The sequence below is a fragment of the Plutella xylostella genome, chromosome 26, assembly GCF_932276165.1.
Source record: "Plutella xylostella chromosome 26, ilPluXylo3.1, whole genome shotgun sequence".
Classification (NCBI taxonomy): domain Eukaryota; kingdom Metazoa; phylum Arthropoda; class Insecta; order Lepidoptera; family Plutellidae; genus Plutella; species Plutella xylostella.
This window is the reverse complement of record NC_064006.1, coordinates 30,406-53,602: the sequence shown is the minus strand read 5'-3', so window position 1 is coordinate 53,602 and position 23,197 is coordinate 30,406. Positions and strand designations below refer to the sequence as shown.

Below are 23,197 nucleotides of genomic sequence, written 5' to 3'. Positions count from 1 at the left end.
TATGGTGTTTATCCCGGGTATCCAGCGCTGTACCCAACGCTCTTTGTCCTGGGCATGGTGGATTATAATAGGTTGGAGGTTAGGCGAGATCTGACAATAGTCTCATACCTTTTCAAGTTGCTGCGAGGTAGGGAGTCAAACTCGGTCATTTTGCAGCAACTGAACCTAACGGTTCCGAGAGATTATTTGAGGCGACGTCTGAACCGAACTTTTGACGTTCCGAATGGCAGGACGAACCTCCTCCGGCAGGCTCCCCTGACCCGGGCCATACGGTTGCTCAATGCCATAGATTCTAATATCGACATATTTTACTGCTCCCTGAGTGAATTTACCAAGGCGGCTCTTTATATTATTTGTTATAAGCATGTTTGAAATGTTGTTTTTATGTTATGTATTTAACTACCTATTATATAAGTACTTCATATAATAAGTAAGAATGTTATAATTTTGTGACACTAAACTATTGCATTGGTGAATAACTGTCATAATAGTATTAAGTGTGTGTGTTAAATAAATAAATAAATAAATAAATAAATCCTTCCCGCACAGAGCGAGATATCGTCGGCGTCTCCCAACGCGGCGTCCAGCCAGTGGTACACGTCGACCGGCCCGGGCACGCCCCCCGCCCCCGCCGCCCCCGCTGCCCCCGCCCCCGCCCCCGCGTCGGTGCGGTCCAGCGTGCACAGCGTGAGCAGCGTGACTAGCGCGGGGGAGGGGTCCCCGCTGCGGGAGCTCCGGCAGGAGGTACGTAGCATTGTGATTTATGATGTAATGTGTGCCGTTTTGACGCCTTCGGGCAGCTTGAAAACATCTGACCGTCGGGTTGCCCACATGCCCACACAACAACAGTGCATTGTACTCATCCAAAATTGGCGATACGGCTCGCGATCTATGACGTGAGTACAAATGTACAGCGAAAAGCGGGTGACTCGCTTGCGAGCCACCTCTGACTACCCCTTCCGGGATTACAGTCAAGAGCATATTATGTGTGCCGTTATGAATTATGGTGGCGTGTCAGCCGCTATGATTACTATACTGCTACAGCTGTGCTGTCTTCTAACCATTTTAAATGAATACATCGAGTTTTTTGTACCTTGTCAAAATCACAAACTGCCTATTCATTCATTCAGACATTGACGTGACGATTTGATATCAAGGCAGTATGACAAGGTACAAAAGTGTATAACTAGTTATGCAGCTGACCGTACATTTAATAATAATATGTGGGGAGACATCTTACACACGACCATCCGACCCCAAGCTACGCAGAGCCTGTGTTATGGGTATTGGACATCTGATATATCTACACAAATACATAGATAGATACATATTAATTATAAATACCAACACCCAAGACCCGAGTACAAATATCTGTCTTTAAACAAATATCTGCCCCAGCCGGGAATTGAACCCGGGACCTTCGGCATAGCAGTCAGGGCTACTAACCACTGCGCCATTCGACCGTCCATTTGGATTCCGCAGTTGGTCCCGGCGCGGCCGACGCGGCGCGAGGCGGAGCGGCGGGCGTCGGCGCGCGCGGACTCGCTGCTGCTGAGCCCCGACCACTCCAACAGGGACTCCATCGGTATGTGCCTGCCGCTGCTGCCGCTGCACGGGCTCGTTATCGACGGAGATAAACGTATCGCGGCTCGGCTGTGATTGCTGCAACGAGTTTATCGACGTTGATAACGAACCCCTGCGGCGGTCGCTGGTACACCTTTTTGCTTTACACTAAATACCTTAAAACGTCTAGTTGTGAAATGTATCCATAGTTATTCACATCCGGCTCGAAGGACCACGAAAAGACTTAGTTGCCTGAGTTTCCTCGCTGTTACCAGCGTTTCCAAACATCCCAGTTAACCAGGTTTCACTATAAAGGATAAGATTATTTATTAGTTTTTCTTGCAGGCACGACGGACTCGAACCAGGAGGAGGAGGAGCCGCCGCCGCTGCCCGCCAAGAGCCGCGAGCCCGGCGACACCAACAACAACAACAACAACCAGGAGACGCGGTACAACTACGACCTCGTCACGGTACGTATCTATGTGGGGATATCTCACACACAGACAGATTGATGACCCTCATGCCCTCATCAGAGACATAGGGCTCAAAAAGATTTCCACTTTTCCTGATTCTGCGCGGCAGCTTCCAGGTCGTCCCAGCCGAGACCAGTCGATGCAGCCTCCGCCTCCACTGACCGCCTCCAGTGGTTCGGGCACGGGCACAGACAGATTAGGGCTACTGATCTCTGAGAAAAAAAATTCAAACAGTTACATAAGTATCCTCTCTGTTTCTCCAATGATATTGACCCAGGTTATCTACTGTCTCCTGGCACAGACGTTTATTAATGTCTAAAAGGAGGCTTCAACTTCTAGTTGTTAAGAAAATTTGTAGAAGCAATAAACTATTTTTGATTTTTGATCTACCATCCAGGTGGTGGGCCCCACAGGGCTGGCGCCGCGCGGCTCGTTCCTCTACACGTCGCTAGCCAGCCGCCGCACGCCGCCCGCGCCGCCCGCCCCCGCGCCCGCGCCGCCCACGCCGCCGCCCAAGAAGCACCACCGACACCACCCCGACTACAACCAGCTAAACAACAACCACTGATGGGACGAGGCCCCATTGGTACGTTGCGTCGCTGTTATAAAAAATATGACTGTTCCCTTGGGACGACCCTTACAAGAGTAACGGACGATGGATAGTACCTCATGACGCGTAGGGAACTCTGTTGAATGTATGCTGGGATGATATTAAATTGACTGTTCTGACAAAATCACTCATATTCGTGACGACATAATTGTATTGCAATCGTCCAGATTTCTTTTTGTAATGACGTAGAATTTTACGTCTCAGAATCAGGCCAATATTTTGTTTTAAGTATTTCACCGATATAAAGACCTGTTATGATTATTTCTATTTATGTAGGTATGAAGAATTTGTATGATTATATGGTTAATCAGTATGTAAGAAGTGATGGAAACCAAAAGAAAAGTTTAGTTAGTGATTAGTCTTGTGTTTCCCTCGAAACGCGACGGTCGACTGTTATCTCTTTCTAGTTACCGAATAAGTATGAGAAGTAGGGACGCATCGAGGCAGAATGTATTAACTTACATATCCGACTCATGTCTAACCTATAACTTAATTATGTTGGTTTTTTTTTTTCAATAAAGATATAGTAGCTGGTTAGGTTCAATCAAGTCTTCCATAAATATAAAATACGCATCATCTTTTTGTGCCATATTTAAAGCTACACCTGAAGTAATCCATATATTTAATATGACCTACTTATTAATTTGTTGTACTTCCATCAAAATTTCACACGACATGAATTAAGTCGATTTCAACACCGCAGACCCAAATCATAGTAACCTTCTGTAATACAACTGTATTATATAATTATTGTAATTGCATTTGTAAGATTGAAATGAGATATACTCACAAAATGCTCTTATTTTAAGTATAACTGCACATGATATTTATTTAATTAATCATGTAGAAATAAAGATAAGTATTTACAAAATGTAATTATACTACATAGTATTAGAGGCCCACCTACAGTACTTACTGTTACCATTCACAAAAGTGAAGAAAAACTAAGTTTAAATCTATCCTAAGATCAATCTTAACCTCCTTTGAGCAGTACTCATAACCTTTATTAAAATTTGTCTCCGAGTTTTTTTTTCAGTCATGGGACAGAGACGTACGGTGTACGGTGGCCTGCGCTTAAAAGTATACAGGGGGAGTTTTTAAAATAGCGATCCCTGATGATGAAGTGACCAGCTACATCTGTTATAAATCCGGGGACGTGTTGTGTGTGATGTGTGCAGCAGTGGTGTTTATGTGGATGTGCTTGAGCAGCATGTGAGCTTGAGATCGCTATTTAAAAAACTCCGCCTGTATACTTTTAGGCGCAGGCCACCGTACATTCGGTACTAGGTGTGATAAGTAGAGACAACACTCATCAATAATAGAGCTTAGCTGTTGAACATGATATACACTCTACACGCGCTGAGCGAACAAGCGCTACTCGTGTATTGTGTAATACCGATTATAAAAAAAATGGATGTAGCACTTTTAAATGTATGTACTCGTATTGTAGGCTTTTGAAAAGTACTTACTGTGTTATCCATATATTATTATGTTGACGTCAATACTTTGTGCAGAAGTTACATAATTTTATTTTAAAAGAAAAAAAACAATAATTTATGTCAATTTCTGCTTTTTACCTATTAATATTACGCATATAATTACTATACGACGGACCGATTTGTTACACATTGTAAAAAAGACAAACCCGAGGCAACGTCACTAATATGATCTAATGCTGTGCAGTATATAATGATCATTACGTATTGTACAAGTTGTTATAATTTTAGAATTAGATCATAATGAAAGAACATAATTATTTATTGTAAGTATATACATGTAAAGCTCCCCTCATTCAGTGCCAGTTGTTAGAGAAAAATATCATAAAATATTTAAGTGTTTTAAATGCGTGAGAAATGTTGTACATTAATTATGTGGGTACTACAGGCTACAATAAAGAGACACACATAGATAGCTAATATGCCACGATGTGTACATTCATCATGGCCAATCCTTCGATATGCAGTGAATGACATCGTCGGCGGCTCGTGTCGCACTTCGCTCGTGTAATTAATATATTATATAAAATAAATGTACACATTATTGTTTAATGTACATTAATAGAAAAACTAAGAGCAATCTATCAAATACTTATATCTATGCTTTACAAGTTTTTATATTTGTCAAGCAACTACTTATGTGCCAGCGAAAATGAAAGCCTATATTATTGAATTAAGTAGGTATTTAGTTTGTATTATTAGAAGTAAATCGGAATATTTTTGCGTAGCCATATCATTCACCAAATATTTTTAATACTTAATCATTGTTAATAATAGTTATAAATATTGTATCTATGTGAGTACTATTGAGCCATACTGTTGATCAAGAATATTTTATACTCGTGCTGTATTATATTTTGTATTAAAATAATTATTGAATCTAAATCCATACACTTTTATTTACTTCAATAGTTCCTGGTATGTCATGTATAGGGTATACAGTCACAGTGGTGAATGGGTGAATCCGTATGATAACGGATGACCATAGGTTTTTCTTACCCGAGCGAGCACGAGCAGTGAAAATCGACTCAAATTTTTATGGCGCGGAGCCGTGTACCGCCAAGTGGCGCCTCCACGCGCCACACTCAACCGGAGTAAAATCTCGCACTCTCCATGCTGAAACATCTAGAAACCTTACATCTTGATCGTCTTAAGTACGTTTTAGCTAGGTACTTATAATTAGAATAGATTGCTTTTAAGTACATATGTAGTAGGTACCTACTCCTCCCCGCGCCACAACCCCGCTCTTGTCTGGCCCCACGAGCGCTGAACGAATCTAGGCCTCGGCGACTGACACAAAAAAACAACTGCATTCTAGAAAAAAACATCCGACATAGGCATTTGTTTGCAGTTAAATATTTAGTTAATAAATCCGTCGTCAAGCAGTAGAGCAGTCCCTAGACGGTTCTGGTGTCAACCTTCACCCACTGAGATAGGTAGTTGAGAAACCAAATAGTTAGGTTCATATTTTTACAACTTTTTAACCGACTTCAAAAAAAGGAGGAGGTTCTCAATTCGTCGGGATCTTTTTTTTTCTATTTTTTTTTATGTATGTTCACCGATTACTCCGCCGTTTATGGACCGATTTTGAAAATTCTTTTTTTGTTGTATTGCATTGAGCTCCCAGGTGGTCCCATTTTTTTCAGAATTTTAGTTCACCCCCAAGGGTGGGTAAAGGGGTAAAAACAGGGTATGAATTTCCATTTTGGGCACATATTAACCGATTCTAATGAAATTAAGAATGTAAATATAGTTCTTATAACAAAAAAATATGATGGTGACCTTGAGCTGATCTGATGATGGAAACGGAAGGCAGTCAGGGGAACTCCTCAACGGTATATAGCAACTACTTCGTGTTTAGGCTTGAATGATTCGTATTGATTAGTAGGACTTTTTGGTATCATTTGCACGTTACTTTTGATTGAAAAATATTGCAAAAAACTATAAAATAAAATAAAATTTAAAAAATTAAAAAACCGACTTCAAAAAACCACTAAAATGTAAGAAATAATTTAAGGTTTACACAAATTCTACTCGTATGTGACAGTACAAATATACCTAAGCAGGAACTGTTCTTTTTTGAAGTTGGTGCCATATTTCTTCAGATTACCTACTTTGTCACCGCACCAACATCAAAAGAGAACAGTTCCTGCTTAGGTATATTTGTACTGTCACATACGAGTAGAATTTGTGTAAAGTGTGTAAACCTTAAATTATTTCTTACATTTTAGTGGTTTTTTGAAGTCGGTTTTTTAATTTTAAAATATATTATATTGATCGAGCCCTGGTGGCACATAATCTATAGTTACTATAAGTAAGTATAAATAATGAAGAACGGTACTGCGAATTTACAAAAATGGACTAAGAAATAATGCAGTGCGGACATTCGGGGTGAGTAGGTCGTAGTTTTGGGCTATAACTTTATTTATCAATTTTGTCATCTGAGGAGGCGACTTGTTAACCGGTACATAATCACACGCAGTTATCACAACATTGTCGTGATGAGTGACACGTCACGGCGGCGGCGGTGGCGGCGGCGTGCGCGGCGCGTGCGCTGCTGACGGTGCGGCGAGCCGTGTCGTGGCGCAGTGGTGACGCCTTTGTTTGCTGACCGTCTCGCCGCGCTGTAGTCAAACCTAAACCCTTATGTACACACACACGGGGAATGTCGTAAAAAGTTACACATGTCTCATTATTTGGAAGGTAGTAATTAGTAAAAAGATGTGTAGGTACTGTATCAGGTTTTCGAGGTTGGATATTTTGCGGATTTCTTGGGGAAATAAAAGCTGAAAGGAAAATATTTCCTTTAGGTTAGAGTAATTTAGATGTGTGGGGTAAAAGTTTTGTTATTTTCGGTTTGCATTTTTAAGTATTTGGGCCAATATATTCTATTCTATTCTCTGTGGGGGTGTAAGTACCTGCACCTGGCTCTCTCGAGTGGAACCTTTGTGCATATCCCCAAGGTCTAAACTGCCTTCCTAAGCTTGGACCATTTCCCACCACGCTTGTCCACTGCGGGTTGGTGGGTTCACATATCTAGATGTACTAGATCCAGATATGCAGGTTTCCTCACGATGTTTTCCTTCACCGTAAGAGCGATGGTACACATTGTACTTAAGTTAAAAGAACTCATTGGTACATGTCAGCGCCGGGATTCGAACCCGCATCTCTTGATTGAGAAGCGGGCACTCACCCGACTGAGCTACCACCGCTCCTGAAAATGGCCAATATATTCATCACTATGTTTTTTTATTGTTTAAAAGCGTGGAGTCATCAATAAATACATTAGAATCAGAAAATTATGAAGACCTGAACAATTACATAAAGGATAAAATATGTGAAAATAAAGTCGAAAAAATTAAATATTTAAATCAACCGCAAGACGACTGGATAGACAAAACAATTATGAATGGCATTCGTGAAAGAAACGAGCTATGGCGAAAACTAAAACAATACCCAAAGAATACTAATCTTCACACAGATTTTATAAATAAAAGAAATTGGTTAAGTAAAACTATAAAAAAAAAAACTAAACACCTATTTTACAAAAAAGCCTTCAACAAATGTATTAATAAACCAAAAAAGATGTGGAGTTTAATAAACGAGTTAACAAAAAATAAACAAAAACGGAATAGCATACCGGCAAAGATCATCGTGGATGGTAAAGAGATAACAAACGAAAAAGAAATATGTGACTGCTTTAATAATTACTTTTCTACGATTGGTTCTACCCTAGCTAATCAAATCCCACCTAAATTTCACAATAACAACATAAATATTATAACTAAAGGGTCGACTAACACCACTAAACTAAGCAAAATTGAATTATGTACAACATCAGAAATTAACAAAATTATAGACAAACTAGACCCTAACACAAGTACTGGAATTGATGGCATAAGCGCTAAAAGCATAAAATGTATTAAAAAATTGGTACTAATTAAACTAACTAGGTGTTTAAACAACTGTCTTGAGGAAAGTCGATTCCCTGAATGCATGAAACTAGCAAAAGTAGTTCCTATTTTCAAATCTGGAAATAAGTCAACACCCGGTGATTACCGTCCAGTGTCAGTTTTACCCATGCCATCTAAAATCTTAGAAAGGGTTTTATATAATCGTCTGGAATCACATCTTATTAAAATTAACTTCCTGTCTAACAAACAATACGGTTTCAGACCAAAATCTAATACCCTTTCTGCTACAGTAGACCTCGTCACGGAAATAAAACTTAATATAGATAATAAAAAAATTGCACTGGGCGTTTTTATCGATCTAAAAAAGGCATTCGATACTGTAAGCCACTCAATTTTACTATAAAAACTAAACAGTATTGGCATAGTTGGCAACGCCCATAAAATATTCGAATCATACCTAAATAATCGACAACAATTAGTTAAATTTGGTTCTGTTGAGAGTGCTTCCCAGCCGGTTGATTTCGGTGTGCCACAGGGATCCATACTGGGACCCTTGTTATTCCTGATATACGTAAATAATATAAACACAATAGGATTACATGGTAAGATCGCCCTATACGCAGACGACACATGCTTATTCTACTTTGGCCACAGCATCCATCAATTAATAACTCAGGCTCAGGAAGACTTAGACAAACTTAATATGTGGTTTCAATACAACCTGCTTACTATTAACGCCTCAAAAACCTGTTACATAATCTTTTCAGCTAAAAACAAAAAAATTCAGGAACATGACGATTTAAAAATTAATGGTGAAATTATTCACAAATCCAATGAGGAAAAATACCTTGGCTTAATACTCGACTCCAAATTAACTTGGAAAACACACATCGATAAGATTAGGAAAAAACTTATTTCACTCATGGGCGCTATGCGTGGAATAGTCGGATGTCTGCCTAAACAAGTAAGGTACACAATTTACAATTCCCTAGTCAAACCGCACCTTGAATATTTGATAGAAATATGGGGCTCAGCATGCAAAACATACCTGAAACAAATACAAATAGCACAAAATAAAATCATAAAAGTCCTATTTCACTACGATTATTTAGAATCAACCTCAAAAATCTACAAGGAAACTAAGCTTATGCACATTAATCAAATATTTACATTCAAAACATGTGTATTAATATATAAAATCTTAAACAAAAGTATTCATTCAAACTTAACCTTAAAAAAACGACAACATAAGTATAACACAAGAAGTGCAAACTTGTTAACCCTAATCAAAACCCGAACAAACTACGGGACAAAAAGTCTGGTCTTTCAGGGAGCGCAGATGTACAATAAACTACCCAAAATAATTAAAGAATCCAAGTCTTTACCTATTTTCAAGAAGCTATTGAAACAACATATTATAACACAAATTAAAACAATCATTAAATAGTAATAGAAAAAATAGTAATAACATATTAATACGATATAGGGTAAAAGGGGTAGTAACTGGCCACTTAAGCACCTTGGCCACTTTACGTGTGTGCTCCATCTAAATGCATGATCCGATTTAGGTGATTTATATATCTAATGATTCACTAGATCCTGTTGATTGTTTTTTTGATCAATTTAATAATCAATAAGAACTATTTATTTAAATATCTTTATTTAAATGAAAAGTATCACTTTTGTGTAGTAACTGGCCATAAATTTTAGTAACTGGCCCTCTTATTTTGCAGTAACTGGCCACCTAATATAATTAACTAAAATGACAAGTTTTAACCTTATAACTACTGCAAACATTTTAAAAAACCTATTACAATTAATGTGTTATGACGTAGTTAATATGTTAACACTTAATAATGAGAAATATCTAATATTTCTTAACAAATAAACAGTTCATCATCATCATCACGTCCCCACCTGCTGGTTTCCTTCCAATGAAGGAAGGATTTTCTAACAAAATTAAATATAAAAACAAAAATACTTCTACAATTCAATACTCCTTCAATGTAATTAGTGTAACAACGTCACAATTCACATATTATTATGACAAAAAATAAGTTTCTTATCTATAAATCATCACAAATCTTTATTAACAATCATATTGAATTATTTCAAGTTTATATTAAGTCAAATCCTTAAATCTTAGCTTCTTCTTGAACTAATTTTAAGATTGTATAAAATACAACTTGCTACATACAACGCACGGACACTGAGAGAGGACGAGAAGATGATGTAACACGAGGTAGAGCTGGGCAAAAAAATAAGGACATCTTAGGGCTATCGGAGAGCGGTGGTAGCTCAGTCGGGTAAGCGCCCGCTTCTCACGCCAGAGATGCGGATTCGAATCCCGGTGCTGACATGTACCAATTAGTTCTTTTAACTTAAGTACAATGTATACCATCACTCTTACGGTGAAGGAAAACATCGTGAGGAAACCTGCATGTCTAGATTTTGCACATCTAGATATGTGAACCCACCAACCCGCAGTGGAATGCCAGCATGGAGGGAAATGGTCCAAGCTAAGAAAGACAGTTTAGACCTTGGGGTTATGCACAAAGGTTCCATTCGAGAGAGCCAGGTGCAGGCACTGACTCCCCCACACAGAATATAATAGAATAGGGCTATCGGAAATCCTTAGAGAGGGACACGATGACCCTGAAGTCTGGCCACATGCTCTACCATCGGGAGGGTAACCAACTATCCCAAGGTGGCGTAGGATTTCTTGTCAACAAGATCCTTGTCAACAAGTTAGTGGAGATCAGTAGTGTGTCGAATCGGGTAGCGTACCTTGTACTTAAACTAACCGAGAGGGATTCCTTGAAGGTCGTACAGGTATATGCACCAACCTCGACACACTCTGACTCAGAAGTCGAAGCAGTATAGTTACGAAGATATATCTAGGGCTATCAAGTGTACTGCTAAGACCCAATACACCATTGTGATGGGGGACTTCAACGCCAAAGTGGGAGTACAAGAATGCAAAGAATTGAGGGTAGGACCCCATGGCTTTAGTAGCAGAAATCGGAGAGGGCAAATTCTTGTTGACTTCCTCGAATGAGACAGACCAGAATGGGCTGTACTTGATGAATTCTTTCTATGAGAAACATCCCCGGAGGAAGTGAACATGGTCAAGCCCCGATGGTGTAGGACGAAAAATGAAATCGACTTCATTATGACTGACAAGCGGCACATATCCAGAGATGCCTCAGTGATTTACACAATATGATTTATACATTTTAAACTGGGAGTGATCACCGACTTCTTGGAGGCACTCTGAATATCAACTTCAAGCTGGAGAGAAGACTGATGAAGCAGGCCCTTCGTCCCACGCTGCACCAAATTGAAGTTGGCATGGCAACTCCAGCTTCCAAAGAGAATAACAGAGCCGATTCAAATCGCTGCTAACCACTACGGATATTGACGAGGATACAGTCCAAATGAAAGAGGCTGAAGGATGAAGGCTGTTTGTCGGCTGGGCTACCATTATCCTGAAGAGATTTTAGCATATATCCTGAAACATAAAATATTTTGCAGTAACTGGCCATGTAGTAACTGGCCACTAGAATACCTATGCCAGTTACTACTAAATATTGAACGATTTTTACAAAATTTTTACCACAGAAAATGCTATTTAAATCCAAGGTAATAAGCTGTATTTTAAGTTAATTTATTTGCAAGTAGCAAATTGGGGTAACTGGCATAGGGGGGCCAGTTACTAAAAATACTATAAAACAGGAACCAGTAACTGGCCAAGTCGAAAAATGCAATAAAAAATCAAATCAAGGATTAAATCAGTACAAATTATAATTGCTTACCTCAAAATCTATCGTTGTCACTATTTAAAGTCACTCACAGAAGCTGGGGACAAAAAATATCGCCTCTCGAAATAATGTCTTCGCTTAACGTTTTCTTAGCGCACAACCATTTTAACAGACGCACTGTCGCCGACTGTCAGAAAATTGCGGGTATTTTGAAGACCAATCCTTCAAGCGGAGTGAGTGTGAACTAAAATGAACGACAACTTACTAGTGGTTAGTGTCAAGCTGTAACAGATGGCGTGCTGTCATCGTGTTTCTTATTTTAGGCGAATGAAAAGCTGTGTGGCCAGTTATTGGGGGTGGCCAATTTCACCACTGTTTACCCTACCTACCTACTTAATTTACAAGGAACAAACAAGGAAAATAATACTACTCATATGGGTAAATAATAATAACAAAAACAACATAAATAATAATAATAATAAAAAAAAAAACATGAACAATACGTATTTTTAATCATCATCATCATAATCAGCCAAATAAAAATTATCTCGTATCCCAACATATACTATCCTAAAATGTGCCATAAAAAATCACTAAACGGAGCAGATCACAAATATACTTCACGAACTTAGCCAGCAGTCGGATCTTTGCTTACTTAATAATAGCCCTTAACCCCAAGTATTTAACGAGCAAAATAATTAGTTTTAAAACAAACTACCCACAACCATTGGCCTATTATAACAACTTTTAAAATTATACCTTTTTATATTATTGTATACTAACATATGTATATAAGTACTTATATACTACTAGTTTTAGCTTAACTATAAATAGTAGATAGTACCTACCTACTTACCAAAATTTGTGGCTTCATTACTTTGAATAGATTATTACGATGTTTTAATTATCTGAAGTTGCATTGTATATCGGCATGATTCCGTCAGCCTGTGGGGAATCCATTGGTCGCGTTTTTTAGTAATAAGTATAATTTACTACAGTCAAACTATAAAGTCCTGATATCAAAGAGTGCAATTTTGCTAAGACTTTTTATGATCATCAGTTATTTACTTACTTTTACATACATTTTAAAAATAAAATATGGATTGATTATGGATTTTAACAGATAGTCCTTTAATAAATACCTATAACAGATCGATTAAATACGATCTTAAACGATTAGTTAGGATCCACTTCCGTTTTCACGACTTTGTAGTTGGACTGTAAGTAACAATAAGTATTTAGAATTTTAAGTTCTCATTTTGAGTGAATGTTTTTTATAATGTTCTTATGAGAAATAAAGTACCTTAAACCTTTTAACTATGTTTTTAGATCAAGCAGAGCATTATGCTGCTAAGTACCTAACTAAGTTAAAATTAATAAACCAGTGCATTACCAATTCCAAATGCGGGGACAAACAGCTTTTATCTACCTATCTAAAATAGACGATGATTCGGTAGACCGCGAGAGACAGGGCTAGGAGGAAACGGGCCAGGCGGGGGTGTCTCTGAGCTGGCTCAAGATCTGATCTGATCCGATGATGGCCCATTTTTTCAAAACATTTACTTAATTAAAAAGTTGAACAAAATATTGCCGTTTTTTGTTGGTACTATCCTGATTCTCTGATGTACTACAATGTTGCAGAAGGTGCCCTTTCCTTTTAGGAGTAAGTTGGTGCTTTTCTCAGTGGGACCCTTTCATTGCCCGTGAGTGTAAACAAGTACTTACATAAGTTAGTAACATCTCGAATTAAAATATATTTATGTAATACCTACGTAGGTATAAAATGGCAGTCCCTGCCTTTAGTTACCTACCTTTTTACATTTAAATGGCGCTATTTAAAATATACTATACATATAAACTGAAAAGATTTACCTACGTGATTCAGTTCACTCTCATTTAATGGAAAGTGTTTAGTGTGCGTATGCAGACTGTCTCACGCGAGACTTGTTTACTTTACTCGTCATTCTCACATGAATTACTATTTGTAAGGTGATTCACATAAAAGTAATAAACTAAAGTAGTAAACCGTTGTCATGCCAACTGGGAAAAAATCACTGAAAAGTTAAATTTTGAATGATATATTATTTTTGCTATGGCTTGCTACGACTGACCCCGCTACGTAGGTGCTACGAGCAGTTGCTACGAGTGCTACGCAATGTGCATGCTACGAGCTAGCATTTTCATGTCGATGCTGAAAGTAATATTGGTAGATATCGAACTCAAAGAGGCTCTTTGATGTAAAAATTAATGACATAGGTGAATAAAATATATGGGTCGAAGTGTCCCGTATGCTGCCCAACCCAATTGTATGAGCCGTAGAGCCTCCTTGTCAATGTTGCTCAGCCAAATAGTCTGCCGAGGTAGTTAGAGATTTCTGCACTACTTAGATTGTTACCGGGCTACCACAAAAAACTTTAAACACTGTTTAACAAGTGTTTAAAACAAAATTTGACAGATTTTGTAGGCGTTTGACAGCGGTAAACACCTGTTAAATACTGTCTAAGTTTTTGTGGTAAGGCCCTTACAGTCTAAACTATCACCAGCTATATGTTATAATGTGAGTTCATCCACAGTCAAACTCTCATTATAAAATGGTTAAGTATGTGAGATGTACTGTACCAACCTATACTTAACCAAGTGTATTTAATTGAAATAGATTTTATAATATATTATATTTTTTTGTACACTATACAGGAATCAGGAGGGCATGAAATTCAAAATTTTCTTTACTAAAAGGATTATGGCCATCGTTTACGCCTTTTCAGGGCTAGATGACATGACACAAACATAGATCTCAATCAGCGCTTACCTACCTCCCTAACCTACCTGCCTGAACTTATCAATATTTGAAATCACTCAAAGGAGTCTACTCAGTAAGAAGTATTAGAAACTCGCCCCAACCGAGGGGTAGTGGTGTGCGGTCCTCACGTGGTCGCCACACACTCGTGTAGTAGTGATATAAGGCGGGCGGCGGCGGCGGCCGTCAGTCGAGTGTGTGCGCTCCTCCCCGCGCCACGAGCCAGCGCCGCTAGCCACAGCTCCGTAGTGCATTCAGTACTGTGGTACAGCACCGTAGTTCAGCTATATCTGTGTATAGACCGCCGTGGTCTCTCGCAGCCTCCTCCGACACACAGTAGCGGTGACCTACAGTCGAAGACGCTCTCAGCATCAGTACAATCGTGACGCTGGTAAGTTTTGGTTGAGTACTTATCAGTTTTGTTGTGTTTAGCGGCTTGGCCCTACATTCAGGTTTTTATTTTGTGCATAGATTAGATCAAATCAAAATATAAAACACAACAAGCGACGCTTACATAATAATTTAATTGAACACCGGCTGAAATATTGTATGCTGACATAAAATAGGAATCTATGATGCAATTTTGGCCGATGCATAATTATAAACTATAAAATTTTAGTTCAGGAAACTTTATTACGTAGACATTTAGACATAGCTGCTTTGAAAACCCTGACTAGATTCAGGTATCGAAGATCGAGATCGAGGTTTTATGGTATAGCTAAATGTTTATTCAGTAGTTTAGGAAATACCTATCTTTATTACCAAACAAAGTAACGTATTGATATTTATACTTTATGTGTCATTGTTTCCGCACCCTTGATGAGATGCGAGTGGAAACCTACCACACAACGCATAAGAGTAATGGAAATGCATTATTATTGAAATATCGCACGGCAAGTAATAATGCTAGTTCGTGATGTCCCTCTGTTCTCATGCTAATGTACTACATGTACCTACACGTACTCATACACGGTGCATCGCGCGTCGGTTCCTCATGCCGGTATTATTAGCTCCTCGCCGTCCACAGCACTTGGCACCAGCAAGTGCCAACTGCTCGCACGACGCAAACTACACTCTATACCGAGTACACAAGGTGAGTGTTGGCTCGGCGCGGGCGGCGACCCGTGGTCGTGAACTTGCGACGTGTTTACCAACAGCAGCTGCAGATCAAGTGCAGCGGCGGCTGGCGGCCTCCGGGGAGCTTCCTCGTGCTGCACCGGATACGAGACACCGTAGACCGGACAATGGACGCCGGCAGCATGTCTCTGAACTGTCCAGAGCTGCACTGTTTCGAGGTCTAATGATGGAGCAAGAGCGAGAGTCAGTGAATGCTACCACTCTATTCTCACCCCGGAAGCGGGCATTAGGTCGATGGGGATCTTGAAGTCTGCTAATTGTGGTTAGATACCCATACTCAATGACTGCATACTATGTAAGTATTTGGAAAGTGCTGTAAAATTCCAATTAGTATTTTAAACATTTGCGTATTTTCTACGTTTCATCTAATGTGACCGTTCCGGTAACGATATTATTAAATTAAAGCCGTAAAATTACCTACATACGTATACATGATATACAACTTACCTACATACGTAACTATATAGCAGCATTCCATACTTACATACATCATTTAACCAAGTAAGTCCCTATTGGTTGGTGTAGGTATATTTACGCTGAGCGATTAGAAATAATCTTCAATTTTTCTCGGTATTTTAGTTACATAATCACAATCATGTGGTGGCGTAAATACATAATAATAAATATAATAATATGTGTTTATAAAGATAAACCTGCAATTATTTTGTGAATCATTCACAGACATAGGCGATCGTACCTACCAGCCATTCTGAAATACCTATAGTACCAACTACTACTACCCACCTAGGCTTTCATTTGCAGTTCAGCCTTAGATCCACGCACTTTTAGTGCTCCCTAGTACATACCTACCTCAATAATGTTAAATCTGTGCTGTACCCCTAGTAAGAGTCATTCAGTGCCCGAAGTGTGAAGATCGTAGCCGTATATCGCACTCGTTGTGACGTTACGCCACGTCACGACACGGTCACGTCACGTCACGTCGCGTCGTCGTGAGATATTGTTGTATCTCGACGTCACTCACTACTATCTAGCCGCATGATTCATTGAATGCATCATGTCAACTGCTAAAATTAACACAAGAGTTGAATAATTGTTTCATACGAAAAGATTTTTCATGAGCAAGAAAGTATTATCTATCCAGTAAGTACCGTACGTAGTAGGTAATGAATTAACGTGAGATTAGTAAGGGGCATGGCGATCGCGTTCTATATGACTGTGTACCTACCCTTTTAGCTATCACACAATGTCTCTTAGATATCATACATGCTGCTGGTAGGTTCCAAGATAGAACCATTAATTTGAATTTTATGACATCCATACACCATGACTTGTAGCGCGTAGATACCTGAGGAGCGGTGGGTACTGGACTGGACTGTGTAGGTTCTTTAGAACGATGGATAAAGAAGCAACACCTACTTAACTAACTATCTACTTTTTTACGTAGTAACGTACAAGCACAAGCAGGTACGAATACTTCACGGTTAGTCCTACTTCTACGTATTGATACCACAATACATACCTACTATTAATTGAAACATCGAGAGCAAGAACCCAAAAACCTAAACAATATTGAGGAGGTACCTATACCTAAATTACGTTTTAAGAGTATAATTATATTGTTTCAGCGGCAACGCTGCGTTGATAATTACGGAGCCAGGGGCGGCTGCAGTGCTGTGAGGGGCGGCTAGAGCGGCGGCGGCTAGAGCGAGGGCGGCTAGAGCGGGGGCGGCATGGCGGGCGCGGGGGCGCTGGCGTGGGAGTGCGCCGTGTTCGTGCTGTTCGTGAGCGTGTCGACGTGCGCGCCGCTGTGGAGGCGCGGCGTGCGCGCGGTGGCGGGCGCGGGGGCCGGGGGCGGGGGCGCGGCGGGGGGCGAGGACGGGGGGCGCAAGCGCGCGTTCGTGTTCGCGGGCGGCGGCGTGTCTACGCTCGCCATGATCCTGTCCGTGGCGCGCGGCACGCTCGGCGTGCGCTCCTTCCTCGGTGAGTCACACACACATACACACACACACTAAAACTCTATTTATTATTATTATTATCCGTAAAGAAAAAGGCTCTTCCTTAAAAGTTTGTTAAGGACTTCCGCTATCAGGGAACTATGTACCTAATGCAAACACGCATTATTGCATCTACATAGGTACGCTATAGATACTTATTGGTAATTTACGAGTATGTAGTTATAAGCAGATAACTATAAATACTTAATTATGCCTCCATTACGATAAACACTGAAACACATAATTCCTTACAAAACGACATTATTTACTAAACACATTTGTCGTTAATGTCATCATCAATTTTCTGGTTTGATGGGTTTTGTGAAACGAAATGATGATAATAGTGTGAACACATTGTGAGCGCGTAATGTGCATGATTGCTGCGGCGCAGTCGCCGCGAGCCGATAGCATCTCGCGGTGACTTCCCTGGCCGGTCGGGGCGCCCCCGGACCCCGGAGGAAACTGTGAGGGCCCAGTGTAAACAATCACAGGGATGCATCATCCTGATGCCAGGCATCTCCCAACTGCCGAGTACGTCGTCCTTTCGTGTTATATTACATACATACATACTTATACATATACATCCTGACGTCCCTCAGCAGGGACAAGGGGCTTTGAGAAGATCTTTCCATCTGACTCGTGTCATCTTGATCTATGTTTAACCTGTGACTGTTTACACTGGGTTGTAAAACAGCTATCTGTTTTGTTGACTGTACCTCCATAATGACTGTTTGTGACTCTCCGTAGGTATCATTATCACCTTTTTATAATGCGATAATGACATGCCGGTCACATGTCGGCAGGTTCAGTAATGAGGCGCTAAGCGTCTTAACTTGTCGGAGTTCACTTTTCGGTGGAGATTAGAATCCTCCCGCACGTGCCTCGCGGATACCCTCACTCCACGCAACTACGCACGTGCTGCGTGACTCTACGCACACGGCGTGGTCACTTAAACACTCACGATATTTAATCTGCAGTCAGCAAAAGAGTCTTAGTGCCAATTTCTCCATAGTCGGTTATCTAACCGACAGGGATTGAATTATAAATAAAACGTCATGTCCATATAAAATTCATGACAGATGTGTCAAAAGTCAACCACTACTCCTGCACTAACAGACTATGGAGAAATAGCACTTAGGATTTAATTAAAATTGTAGTTCGACGACGTAGTTTTCAGTGATAATTTAGTTAGTGAATTCTGCGCAGGGTTCCCGTCGGAGCTGGTGTACCGCGGCTCGGCGATGTGGGAGACCGTGTACGGCATGTGCCTCGCCTTCCCGCTGGTGGCGTGCCTGCTCGTGCCCATGTACTTCCGCCTGCAGACCACCTCCGTCTACGAGTACCTCGAGGTACAGTACAGAACAGTTCTGTCTGCTTCTCAGTTTGTCGGTAACCGATCATCGTGAAAGGGTTAGCCAGTCAGAATAGTGCCAGTCGCTGACATTCTAAAGTAAACAAAGTACTGTTGATGATGATACACCACTCGGGGGGTTCCTTTCGTGCACCCCTTTCGTGTAGGTACCCTGTTCCCCTCCATTTAATGTTGTGCATGTCCCTGTTGTAAGGCGTTTGGTTTGGTTCTGGTATTGGTCATGTAGAGTGTCCTGTTCCGTGTTGCAGCTGCGGTTCCGCTCGGCGCTGGTGCGGCGGCTGGCGTCGGGCACGTTCGTGGCGCGGCAGGTGCTGAACCTGGCGGTGACGGTCTACACGCCGTGCGTGGCGCTGCACGCGGCGCTGGCCGTGCCGCACGCCGCCGCCGCCGCCGCGCTCGCCGCCGCCGCCGCGCTCGCCACGCTGCTCGGCGGACTCGCCGCCGCTATACGGTAACTATACTATAACCTCGTGCCTCATTTCCCATGTCTGCTGTCCATTCCACGCACCTAGTGCCCTAAAACTCCCGGCTCTGGACATCTATTCTGCGCTCAATGTGACTGGGTGTTTAAAACATGATTCTCCACCCACATAAGAGTATATGCGAAAAGATAGGCAGGGCTGGAGACGGCAAGGAGGCCATCATCATTACACCTGTGTAATTGCTTAGAAGTATGTAAAGCAAATATTACACGTTCGAAACAGGAAACATTTCCTACTTAACTTTTAGTCATGTCTGAATATTGTGAACTTTACAGTCATGAGAAATGATCAGTCTCTTAATTCTGTGTGGAGGTGCAACCCAATATCACATGTACCAGGCTCTGTCGATTGGAGAACCATTTTGCATATCCCCAAAGTCTGAACTCCTTTACTAAGCTTGGACCATTTCCCACCATTCTGGTCCACTGCGGGTTGGTGGGAAATGGTCACCCAGTAGTATCGCGTGTGTGTCGCAGGGCGGACGTGATCCAGATCTCGGCGATGGTGGCGGTAAGCGTGCTGTTCATCGCGCAGGCCACGCTGCGCGCGGGCGGCGCCGCGGCCGTGCTGCAAGCCAACATCGACGGCGGCCGCCTGCAGTTCTTCAAGTAACGCATGCCATACTTACTTTTGCTTGTTTTATTAACGTCCTGTCCACTGCTGGTCAAGGACAAAAGATTGCACCCCGTTACTTGTTTTCTGTCTACGTTTGACAATTTGTAGTCTCCACTGTAGAACGGTTCCGCAACGGTATCTAAGTATTATTCTGATATTTAAGCCCTGCTGTAATTTCCGCTATTACTGTTTTTCTATGATTTTGATAGTCTATTAATATTGCGTGTTGCAGGTTCACGTGGGACCCGCGCACGCGCGTGGACACGCTGTCGGCGGTGCTGGGGCAGCTGTTCATGTCGCTGTCGGTGTACGGCTGCCAGCAGACGTTCGTGCAGCGCTACGTGGCGCTGGGCTCGGCGGCGGCGGCGCGGCGCACGCTGCTGGCCGCCGCGCCCGCCGTGGCCGCGCTGTTCTCGCTGGGCTGGCTGGTGGGCGCGGCGCTGTACGCGCTGTACGCGGCGTGCGACCCGCTGGCCGCCGGCGCCACGGCCGAGCCGGACGAGCTGCTGCCGCACTACGTGCAGGACCAGCTCGCCGCGCTGCCCGGCATGATGGGGCTCTTCCTCGGCAGCCTCTTCAACGGCGCGCTCAGGCATGTCAAGGAACCAACCATTACCTGAAGCATTGTATGAAGACGCCTATGTTGTACGCACTTCTCTGAATATACTTTCGTTTCTCAGTTTTCTGGTGTCGTCGGTGAACTCGCTGGCGACGGTGACGTGGGAGGACTTCGTGTCGGCCGCGCCCGCCTTCCGCGGCGCCAGCGACCGCCAGCAGGTCACCGTCATTAAGATCATCGCCATACTTTACAGTAAGTGGTTTATCAAAATTTTGTCGTGTTTACCTTGTTTCACATACCTACCTACATACATTATGTTCACGACTGTAATCCCCGAAAGTCAGAGGTGCGAGTCACCGGCTTTTCGCTGTACTTTTGCGCTCACGAACCGTAATACCGGTCTGGAATGAAATCTAGATAGTTATGTAGAGAAATTTTACGATGTCGCAAGAGAACGTAAATCGAAAAGAATTTACCTATTACTTATGCCAATATTTGAACACTCAGCCTGTGAATTTAAGAGTAGAGGTCTTATCCGTAACGCCACCATAGTTGTTGTTTTACTTGTTAAGTAGATTAAAACTGATGTGATGAATGTATAACGTTGCAGTCGTGTTGATCTGCTCGCTGTCGCTGCTGGTGGGCAGCGTGGGCGGCGTGGTGGAGGGCGCGCAGCTGGTGACGGCGGTGACGTCGGGCGCGCTGCTGGGCGTGTTCGCGCTGGCGTGGGGGCGGCGCGCGGGCGCGCGGGGCGCGGCGGCCGGCATGCTGGCGGCGCACGCCGTCACCGCCGCGCTGGCCGCCGGCCGCCTGCTCGTAGCCACCGACACGCTGCAGCTGCTGCCGCTGCGGACTGATGTGAGTCGCGAGCATTTCTCACACTACTAATGTACTCTGACCGAAACAGCAACATTGGATTCAGAAATTTCATAATCCCTGGTGTTCCTTACGTCGTGCTATGAATAATTATTGGCTGTTTTAGATCATCGACTATGATTTTTATAGTGCGAAGCATTGTATATGACATTGTTGCTGTTGCAGGGCTGTGTGAATAGCACGCTGAGCACGACGTGGCGCCCCCTCGCGCCGGCCGCGCTCAACCAGACCCTCGCGCGCCTGGCGCCGCTGCTGCGCCCCCGGGCCGAGCCCGCCGCCGCCGGACTCTCCGCGTAAGGAACCAACATCGACTTTATATTCGTTATAAAAACTCACTTAATAAAATTATAATTCACCGCTACTTCACAAAATTCAACATTCTGCAATCTATTTTGATACAAAAATACAATTCTAACGAAATGGATGTGTTGCAGGCACGACGTGATGCGGTTCATCTTCTCGACGTCGTACATGTGGTACGCGGTGATCGGCACCGCCGTGTGTGTGGCGGTGGGGACCGCCGTGGGGGGCGCCGAGCCCGCGTCGGAGCCGGGGGGCGACAAGCCGGGCGCCCCCGAGGCCAACCCTGCCGGGGGCGACAAGCAAGGTGACATGGCGACCCTAGCGGTGGCCAAGCTGGTGCTGCCGCTGGTGGTGCCGGTGGCGGTGCCGGCGCGCTGCCTGGCCCCCGCACCCCCCGCGCCCCCCGCACTGTCCGCGGTGGACAGCCGTCTGTTCGAGGCCTACACGCCGCCCCCGGGCCCACCGCAGCGCCGCCATACGCGCTTCTGATGCGCGCTCACTGTGGGCCACTGAACTGCCACTGCACTAGCAGACCACGGCCCTACTGAACTAGAAGTTAAAGTTAAATATTTAAAATTAATAATGTTGAAGTCCGTATCGGATAGTGATCGCTCGTGACTGAGACATTGTGATACTTGCTGTGCCTATACATAAAATGTATAAATTACCTTGTAAGCCTTAGCTAGTTTATTAGTAGTCCACTAAAATTAAACAGTATTACCACTAGTAATGTTAGTTTAAATTTTATGCAAGTTTGTATTTATAATGAGTGTTTACTGCCGATTGGCTGGTAAATGTGTGTTCCACTTTGTACAGTGTACAATTATTATAGTTATTGTAAGTTAAATCTGTAATTCATGAATTAATTAAATCTGTAATAATAATGTATTAAAATGATGATAATAATCAAAAAATATTATAATTTATAAAATAAAACGGCTTTTTATTGAAAAAAAATTAATGATAAGTTACCGATTCTGTACCATACAGACTCTTATGGCGATAATAATTAGGTATACACTCACTCAGATATACGTTTTTAATTGGTTAATTATGATGCCATATTAGATATTGCAGACGGGGCGTCATAAAGATAGTCTTTTTCGTTTAGTGGCAATTTGGTGCTACTGTAAATGAAAGTTTTTCATTGCTCGTGAGTGAATCTCTATTATTTTGTAAAAATAGGTAGCTTAGCTAGGTACCTAATACCGATTGCTTGATAAAGGTATTCCACAACTACAAAATTTTATGCTAAGACCAACTCAAAATCATTTCAAAAGGAGA

General features: G+C 42.2%; 2 protein-coding genes across 5 annotated transcripts in view; both read left to right on the top strand.

Annotated features, from left to right (window-relative positions):
* LOC105392697 (dedicator of cytokinesis protein 1-like) overlaps nucleotides 1-3,707 on the top strand; it is an 80,580-nt gene extending 76,873 nt beyond the window's left edge. For all 4 annotated transcript variants that reach the window (XM_048630699.1, XM_048630698.1, XM_048630697.1 and 1 more), the window contains 4 exons: nucleotides 550-744; nucleotides 1,483-1,585; nucleotides 1,909-2,033; nucleotides 2,434-3,707. In XM_048630699.1, coding sequence (XP_048486656.1) covers nucleotides 550-744; nucleotides 1,483-1,585; nucleotides 1,909-2,033; nucleotides 2,434-2,604 — 594 coding nt within the window. In that variant the 3' untranslated portion in view covers nucleotides 2,605-3,707. The remainder of the gene's footprint in view (nucleotides 1-549; nucleotides 745-1,482; nucleotides 1,586-1,908; nucleotides 2,034-2,433) is intronic.
* Nucleotides 3,708-14,784: 11,077 nt separating this feature from the next.
* LOC119692167 (sodium-coupled monocarboxylate transporter 1) lies at nucleotides 14,785-22,829 on the top strand. Its single transcript, XM_048630706.1, has 10 exons — nucleotides 14,785-15,005; nucleotides 17,338-17,692; nucleotides 18,913-19,055; nucleotides 19,327-19,529; nucleotides 20,037-20,168; nucleotides 20,408-20,767; nucleotides 20,856-20,986; nucleotides 21,345-21,592; nucleotides 21,776-21,903; nucleotides 22,045-22,829. The coding sequence occupies exons 2-10, from the start codon at nucleotides 17,443-17,445 to the stop codon at nucleotides 22,400-22,402; spliced, it is 1,953 nt and encodes a 650-aa protein (XP_048486663.1). The 5' UTR covers nucleotides 14,785-15,005; nucleotides 17,338-17,442; the 3' UTR covers nucleotides 22,403-22,829.
* Nucleotides 22,830-23,197: the final 368 nt, after the last annotated feature.